The sequence below is a fragment of the Neopsephotus bourkii genome, unplaced genomic scaffold (assembly GCF_033783945.1).
Source record: "Neopsephotus bourkii isolate Nb327-2 ecotype Australia unplaced genomic scaffold, CSIRO-AGI_Nbou_v1 NB_873, whole genome shotgun sequence".
Lineage (NCBI taxonomy): Eukaryota > Metazoa > Chordata > Aves > Psittaciformes > Psittacidae > Neopsephotus > Neopsephotus bourkii.
In genome coordinates, this window is record NW_026901367.1 from 2,992,406 (window position 1) to 3,001,156 (window position 8,751).

Consider the following 8,751-nt stretch of genomic DNA (forward strand, 5'->3'; position numbering starts at 1 on the left):
ATCCCATCACACCATATATACCATTATACGGTGCATCCCATCACACAGTATATACCATTATATGGTGCATGCCATCACACAGCATATACCATTACATTACACAGCCCACCACACAACACATCCCAGCACATGATGCACCCCATCACACACTGCATCCCACCATGCAATGCATTCCAGCACACAGTTCATCCCAGTTCATCCCATACATCAAATCACGTGATACATCCTATCACATGCTGCATCCCATCACGCACTGCATTCCATCACACGCTGTGTCCCACTATTACATGGATGGAGCCCAAACAGTCTCACCCCCAAGGCTGGATCCCCAGGCTGGGCACATGGTGATTTGCCCACATGCAGTGCTCCTCAGCTGCCTGCACCCAGCAAGCACTTGCAAAGGGATGTCTTTGCCTTGGGGCTGCAGCGGATGCAAAACATCGAGGAATTTTGGCAGGTTCCTGACAGCCTTGGAAGGGGATAACTCAGGCACTCGCACACCACCCCAGCAGGATGTTCATTAAAAGGATTAGGCTCTGTGCTATGTCTCTGTCCAATCCCAGCACCCGTGTCTTCCTCATCCCATCCCATCCAAGCCCCAGTCCCATCTCCACGGAGTGTGGAAGCATCCTGCATGGGATGGGGGAGATGAGGAATCACAGCTGGGTCCCACTCGCCAGGGTGCTGTGAATCCAGCACATACCAGTGCGAGTATGGGGTGCTGGGAGGCAGGAGTCAGGGCACAGCCAGCCCTGAAGCACAAGGCATTAGGAACCGGAAGGTGCTGCAGGGCTAGAGGTGGCCGGCAGAACAGAGCAGAACAGCCACCTATGGGACCTACACAGCCACCTATGGGACACAGCATGACGTTTTCAGGGTATTCCAGCCCTTTTACAACAGGTTGCCACCATGGTGATGGGCATTCTCACTTACTCGATCCCTCTGCAGTATAGGAGCTTGGTGTGGATGAGCTCCAGCTCCTAGAAGCAGCTTCTCCCAGTTCCCCAGCAGCAGGACAGACTTGTTCCTTCAGGCTCATGAGCAGCAAGGTCTCAGCACTGGGAACTGAAGGGATCTGACTTCCCAGAGCAGCAGAACCCTGGGAGAGGCCTGGCTGGGGCTGTCCCCATGTTGTGCTTTCCCCCTGGGAAGGTTTGCATTGCCCAGGCTGCAGGGTGGACAGGGGCCATGTGCACTGCGTCCCGGCTTTAAGGGTGTTGCAGTCAGTCATGATTGCCAAAGCTGCTCTGCCACAAACCGGAATGCAGCTGCAAAGGGATAAACCGGGCAGGGAGCAGCCACCAGGCTCTGTTTCAGGTGACTCCTCCGTCCTTGCATCCTTTAAAGCCTCATCAGTGACAGTCTGGTGGCCCTGGTGCAAGTACTGTCACCAGCTTAAAATCCCCTCCTTTCCCTCCTGTGCTTTGTACTCGGATGTAAAGGCTGGCTCTGGCTGGAGGCTTTGCAGCAGCAGAGGCAAAACCGAGTTTTGCCACCCCGAGGTTGAAGGCAAAATAATTTCCTGGGGTGGGATGTCAAATGTGGCATCATCCATGTGTCCCCCCCCATCCCTCCCACAAAGACACGCTCTGTGCTAAAAGCCAGGCCTGTATTCTCCTGCCAGGACATTTCCTCCCTGCCCCGCTGTAGGACCTTCCCCTTCTCCAGACAATGAAGGGACCGAAGCCAATGGCAGCGGCTGGTGGAGCCAGGGAATGCAAAAGCCCAGTGGAGCCCATCCTGAATGCGCCCCAGCCGGCTGGACAGGAGCGGGATAACACAGCCCAGCGCCTGCCCACCTCCTGCTGGCCCCACAGCACCAGGACTCACCCAGTGAGGCCACAACCCCCACACCAGTGCAAGAGAACCCCAAATCTGTGCAGCGAGGAGGCACGAGGAGCAGGGCTGCAATGTGCCCACAGCAACCCCGGCTCAGCACAGGGCGCTCCCACCCAGGCAAGTGCCCCCCGAGACCCCCGCAGATGCTGTTGGAGGCCGGGGGACGCAGGGTGAAGCGATGGTGCTCAGCCGGCTGCCGAGGGAAGGCGGGCAGCGGTGTGTGCCCACGGGAGTCACTTTTATTAAGGCTTGTTATAAAAATAGATCACGCACCGTCGTGGCACATTTGTCCATGTCCGCCCCGGGGCAGGGGCTCTGCGGGACTCCAATGGAGAGGGCTCCATCGAGCAGCTGCACCCTGGGGAAGCCAGAAACCATTCCTTGGAGGAAACGCGCTCCCTTGGGCTGCGGCGGAGCTGGGATGCTCCCGTCAATGTCTTGGCATGGAGGCGTTTGCTGCCCTGCATCCAAGTCTTCAGAGACACGGGAAGGAGAAAGAAAAACTGAAAGCAAGGGGGGAAACAATACAAAGAAGGAAGATTGAGTCTCCTCTGTCACCCCTTTCTGAGGTAAAGCGTCCAGCCAGTGTGAGCACATCCCAACCGTGCTTCCCTGCACTGGGAATTGCCGTGGGAGGATGGCACCTCTCAGCACACAGGCTACTCCTCATCCCAACAGACACCTTCTGGGGGTGGTGGCGCTTTGGGCACAGTTCGATGGCATTTTGGGCACAGCTCGGTGGCACTCCAGGCTCCCGTTACGGTTTGCAGGTGCTTATTCCAAGAGTCACTGTCTCCAGCCTGCTGCTCGGTGGCTCTAGGAAGAGGAGGCTGGGATAGAGAGTCCGTGGATGGTATTTAGAGAGTCTGAAGATTTCCCCACGGGACTGGCAGGTTTTCTGTCCACCACTGCAAGAGAAGGGAAAAAGAGAATGCAACAGGAAGGCAGTGGATTGATGGATTCCAAGCACATAGCTGCAGTCACATCTACACACACATGGGCCCACTCCAACAGCTTCCCCAAGAGCAGCTCTGCTCCGTGGGCCCCCCAGCCCTTCTCCCCAGGCAAGGCACCCCATATTGGACCTCTCTATGGGAACTGGAGAGGAAAGGAGTGGATGCAGATCCCAAATGATGGTGGTAAGGACAGACACCATTGTCGTGGGGCCAGCTCTGCCTGGGGGGTGACCCAGACCCACCCCAGCCACACACAGAACACATCCCATGGATGCTCTCAAGGCTGTGGTTGCGGTGGCCTGGGAGGGACTGTGCCACCAGCACCAGGAAGGGGAATGGATCTGGATGCTGTGCCAGCTGTGGTCAGCCTCCTGCTGAGCTTCTCCCCATCCCTGACTCAGCCCAAGCACAACCTGGCCACAGAAAGCATCATGGTGCAGGGTCAGAGGCTGGCCCAGGCCCAGAGGATCCCCACACACAGGCTTTAGAAGATGGGACATGGAAGGTCCTGGGGCTGCTGCAGGCATTGGGGTGAGCAGGAAGGGTTTTCTGGAGAAATAAAGGCTGTGAAGTCAGAAAAGTTCTAAATTGGAGGGTGAAACTGCGGGGTTTGTCTTTATTTTTACTTTCTTTCTTTCCTTCTCTCCTCCTGCCCCTTCTCCCCTTCTCTCCTCTCCTTTTTTCCCTTCTCTCCTTTTTTTTCCTTCCCTCCTTTCCTTTCTCCCATTCTCTCTTTTATTACCTTCCCTCCCCCTTGCCATCTTTTCCTTCTCCTCTCTTTTTCCTTCCCCTCTCTTCCTTTTCCTTGTCTTTTTTTATCCCTCCCTCCTTCTTGCCTTCCCTTCTCCTTTCCTTTTTCCCTTCCCTCTTTTTGTCCCCCTTTCCCTCCCTCCTTCCCTCTTCCCCTCTCTCTGTCCCTTCAGCTCCCGCTGCCTCTCCCTCTCCCTCTCCCTCTCCCTGCAAGATGCCGACGCGGGGCAGCACCGAGCCGGAGCCGGGCGGCTCCTCGGGAGCGGAGCGGGGCCCCGGGGCTGCCCCGTTCTTCCTCCAGCCCCTCCTCGGGCCCGGGGGGACCGGTTCGCTCCATAGTCCCGTAACTGGGTTGTGCCAGGTAAGGGGCGGAACCAGAAAAGCGATCCGAAAGGAACTGAAAAGAAAATCAGCTTTTAAAGGAAAAAAAAAAAAAAATCACAAAATTTAAGGAATTAATTAAAAAATAGGACAAAAAAATAATTTAAAAGATAATAATATTTTTTTAAAAAGCCCAAAACGCAAAACCAAAAAAAACCCACTAAGGTTTGAAGGAAGTCCATGGGCCTTTCGGCAGAGACAGTTTGAAGTCAGAAAACTCTGGCTCCAAGTCACTTAAAGTATCTCGGAAAGCACATTAAATCCCCGCAGTCATCTCTCTCTCTGCTTTCTTCCTCCTTTCCTTTCTTAATCCTTTCTTTTCCCTTTCCCTTCTCACACTCTGTTTCTCTATTGTATTTTCTTTCCCAAATAATCGGTTTACAATTATTCGTTTTCACCCATTGGCACTCGCAATAGCTCAGCCCCAGCACAGCTGATGCTGTAACTCGCAGCAGGTTGCCTGCTTTAGAGAAGCCAAAGGGGCATGTGTGTGTATATACATATATAAATAGATATATACACACACATATGCATATAAAATAAAGCCATAAAATAAACAAAAACGCAAAACCCCAGAAAACCAACAATAAAGAGATGAACTAACCAGTGGGAAATGAATTGCAAATGTGGACAAGAATAGCAAATCTAATACCGCGCAAAAGGAGAAGGACGTCGCCGAGGGGTTTATACCCACAACAGCTGAGATGGCAGCTTTAAATCGAAAGCGCCTATCGAGGGAACGAACCTCGCCCCCATAAATGAGACGAAACAATTAACGGGAGGTAAAAGGAACGCCCCAATTAACGCCTCGGATATACGAACGCTCGATTGAACCCCTCCGTGCCTGCCGTAGGGAGTTTAAATACTCCCCAAAGCGGAGGATTCGTAACATTAATAGCGTTCAGCCCTGGTCGGACTGGGGGAAAGGGCTCTGACATGAGGGGGTGCCACGAATTCCGCCGAGAAGGCGATCCTTGCCCAGGCTAGGGAGGATGATGGAAAGGGGAGGATTGGCCTCAAATCCTCTCGTTTCTCTATATAGGCGCAAATAAAGAGGGAAAACGGGGTTCCAGGTTACGAGCCAGACGGGGACCACTGTCGGGGGTACTGGTGGCTCATGGCTCTCAGGGGAAGCCGGGGGCACCGCGTTTGCCCGCGGCCGCCGGCCCAGCTGAGCACCCCGATAACACCGGGGAGCGGGGCGCACTAGCACTGACACCGGAAATACGCAGCGGGATAGCCCCATCCTGGAGACCCGCGCCCAATCCCTCACCCCCTTCCTCCGTTTCTGCCCCTCTTGCTGAGGCCCCAGGGAGCCCGCAGCCCCCTGCGCTGTCCCGTGTGCGTGTCCCCCGCCTCACCTTCCCTCCCGTGCTGCTTGAACGCCATCGCCGTGGCCAGGTCGCCGCAATGGGTCGCCACGCCGGGGCCGTGGTGGGCCAAGGGGCTGCCCTGTGGCTGCCAGGGGTGCCCCGGGGGGATGTAGCCGCCGGGCGGGCCGCCGTAGACGCCGTGTTGGTTGGACGAGGGGTAGGCGCAGGCTGGGAGGAAGCTGCCCACCGACGACAGCCCCGGGGCCGGCTGCGGACAGGCAGAGAAACGCGTCGGGGACGGAGCACGGAACGGGGGCTGTCGGGGTTACCCCCACGGGGAGAGGGAGGGCGGAGGAGGAAACGGGAGCAGCGGGAAATGCCCGTCCCCGTCCGCCGTGTGTGCCTCCAGCCGTTACCTGCGGGTATTTGATATCTCCCTCCATGGCAGCCTTGTCGATGCCGTTGACTGCCTGGCCCGGGGGAAACGCCGTCCTGTTCACGCTGGGCCAGTCTTCCATTTTTGGGGGGTAGGCAGACCCCTCTGTGCCAGCCAGAGCCCCTGCGAAGGAGAAAGCGGACGCCCCGTCAGCGTTACCCCCATTTCGGCCCCGGACCTGGCCCTCGGAGCAGAGATTTGGGGTGAAACATGGGGACAACAGCGGTTTGCAAGTGCCCGTTCATATAAACCCGATGGGGAGGAAGGGCGCAGATCCATCTCGCCTCCCAGTCCCTGCCGGCACCCTAGGGATGCAGCCGGCTCCCCGCTAGAAGGCCAGCGAAAGGCTGGGATTCGGTGAATTAGATGCACCCTGTTAGGGGGAACCCCCAAAACATGATCCCTCTGCTCACAAACACCACCTCCCTCCCCCCCCCGTCCCTTCCACGTTCCCGATAATTTAGGAGGCCCAATTTCTCTTCTGACGAAGGAGATTTATAAAAGTGACATCGGAATTTTAAAGATAAATGATTATGCACGGAGGGGAACGCATGAGGTTGATTTACCCCGGGTTTTGGAAGGATAAAAGGACTCGCATTTCTCCCTCTCCCATCCTCCACGTCCCGTCCCGTCTGTCACCCTCGGAGCCGGCTGGGCAGGCGGGCCGAGGCTCGGGCCACGGGGATGGGAGCTGCAGGGGCAACGGGCCCTCTCCCGGTTTGGTTTTTAGGAAAACCAGAGCGAACTCTCGGGGGAGATCCCGGGGAGCACCGCGCCCGTTCTCCGAGAGTCTCGCCGCTTTCTTCCCCCTCCTCTTTTTCCTCTCCCCCGTTGGTTTTCTCCCCCTTTTTACCCTCCTTCCATGTTTTATTTTCCCCTTCGCAAAGGGAAATTCAGGCTCCGAATTTGCGGTCGGCAATCTATCATCCCTGAGAAAATATTTTCCACATTTTTCATAAAAAGTTCAAGATGTCTGAGCCTCGCCGCATCTCCCCCATCCTCCCCTTTCTCTTTCCCTCCCCTCCCGCCCCGTCCTTCCCGAGCAGGATGCGCCCAACCGAAGAATCAAATATAGAATTAAAGCAAATAAAGCCGGGGGGTGGAGGGGAGTGGTGGTGTTAGGGGTGATGCTCGATACCCACCCGTCTGCTCCACGAAGGTGCGGATGCCCAGGATGTTGGTGACGGAGTGCGCCGAGGGCCAGGAGCGGGGCAGCCCGACGTGGGGAGCGCCGGGGTGAGGCCCCACCTTGGCGGCCGTCGAGGCCATGGGGCCGGGGTATGGGTACTGGTAGATGGGGCTGTAGGGCAGGGCGGGCTGGGGGGGCGGCTGTTTGCTACCCTCGAAGGGGCCGGGCTGCGAGAGGCTGCCGATTTTGTTGCGCAGGATCCTGCTGATGGAGCTGACCGAGGGCACGTTGTACTTGTCGCAGACGCCGTCCGCCAGCAGCCGGTCGCGGATCTCCCAGGCGAAGATGCCGGGGTCGCCTTGCTTGTAGTCGCGGATGTGCTTGACCACGGCCGGGGTGGTGACCCGCGGTTTGCTGCCGCCGATGGCCCCGGGCAGGATGGAGCCCGTCTCGTTGTAGCGGGCCAGGATCTTGCTGACGCAGCCGTGCGAGACGCGGAGCTGGCGGCTGATGTCGCAGGGCCGGATGCCGAGCTGCGCCAGCTCCACGATCCGCAGCCGCACCGCGTTCGGCAGCGGCCGCCCGTTGACGAAGACACCTCCCAGCTGGTTCACCTCCCCGTAGGTGTGCTCTGCACGGGCCGGACGCCGCGTTACCGACCGCCGCGGTACCGAGCACCGAGATACCGACCGGCGGCCCGAGAGGAGCCGGAGGCGGAGGGGACGCGAGGGGATGGGGACGGGGACACTGCGCCAGTCGCGGCCCGCCCCGCAGGTCTAGGAAAAGAAAAGAGGGGGAAAGGGAAAGGAAAAAAGGGGAGAGGGAAAAAAGAAAGGAAAAGGAAAAAAGGAATGAGAAAAAAGGAAAAAGGGAAGGAAAAAGAAGAGGGGAAAAGAAGAGGGAAAAATGAAAAGAAAATTAAAATGAAAATTGAAAAGAAAATGGAAACGAAAGGAAAATGAGAACAAGAGAGAAAGGGAGAAAGAAAAAGAAATACAAGCAGGAAGAAAGGAAGGGAGAAATGAACGGGGGGGAGAGAGAAATAAGGACAGGAAAACGAAAGAGAACAAAAAAGAAATAAAAGGGGGTGAGCGGAAAGAAAAGAGGTGAAAAAGAGGTGGAGCGGGGGGAGAATGAGAAGAGACGGGAAAAAAAGAAGAAATAGAGAAAAAAAAAAGAGGAATAAAAAGAGATTAAAAATGGAGGAAAAGAGACAGAAGGAAGGATGGCTAAAGAAAAGAAAAAAGAGGGGAAAGGAGAGGAAAAAGAGAACTTAAAAAGACAGCGGTGGAAAGGCCGAAAAAGACAAAAAGGAAAAACAACGAGAACTGGAGAAAGAACCGAAAGAGAAGAGCGAAGCGAAAGCAGAGGAAGGGAGCGTGGAGGAAAGGGGAGCCGAGCGCCCTCCCAGCCGGGCACTTCGTGCAGGACCCCCGCCCGCCGCCACGACGGCCCGGAGCGCCGCACCGAGACCGGGGTCCCGTCCGTGCCCCGCCAGCCACGGGGCTCGGGGCTCCCCTCACCCCCCCAACCCCACCGCGGAGCCCGAACCGGAGCCCTCCCCTCTCCCGCCTGCCTTACCCATCGCCCGGCGCCGGGGCAGCGCCGCTCCGCCCGGGGAGGGGGCACCGCCTGCCCGCCGCGCCACAGCCCCGGCCCCAGCCACAGCCCCGGCCCCGGCATAGACGGGCCCCGGGAGCGGCGGAGCGCGGCCCGGCTGGGCTGGGCGGGCGGCGGGGGTGTCCTGGCGGCTCCGGGCCGGTTCCCCCCGCCGCTACTTGGGATCAATTTGACGTGGGAAACACGTCAATCTCGGCCGTCACTGCCGCGGGACGCCCATTGGCTCCCGCGCCGCCCCTAAATGGCCGCTGCCGCCGCTCCCCAGCGCTAAGGGGGGGAACGGGACGGGAGAGGCCGGCACCCTCCGCCCCCCTCCCCCAAGGAGCT

The 8,751-nt window shown here is 57.6% G+C and overlaps 1 protein-coding gene across 1 annotated transcript; it reads right to left on the reverse strand.

Annotated features, from left to right (window-relative positions):
* Positions 1-2,562: 2,562 nt before the first annotated feature.
* Positions 2,563-8,518, reverse strand: PAX1 (paired box 1). The gene is made up of 5 exons (XM_061356943.1): positions 8,386-8,518; positions 6,818-7,435; positions 5,656-5,798; positions 5,288-5,507; positions 2,563-2,747 (listed from the first exon to the last, which is right to left on the reverse strand). The coding sequence occupies exons 1-5, from the start codon at positions 8,387-8,389 to the stop codon at positions 2,656-2,658; spliced, it is 1,077 nt and encodes a 358-aa protein (XP_061212927.1). The 5' UTR covers positions 8,390-8,518; the 3' UTR covers positions 2,563-2,655.
* Between the last annotated feature and the right edge of the window lie 233 nt (positions 8,519-8,751).

Coding starts and splice junctions, on each gene's coding strand:
- PAX1 (XM_061356943.1), bottom strand. Junction 5,799..6,817: donor CACCTTCGTGGAGCAGACGG/GTGGGTATCGAG, acceptor TCTCCTTCGCAG/GGGCTCTGGCTGGCACAGAG. Junction 5,508..5,655: donor GAGATATCAAATACCCGCAG/GTAACGGCTGGA, acceptor GCCTGTCCGCAG/CCGGCCCCGGGGCTGTCGTC.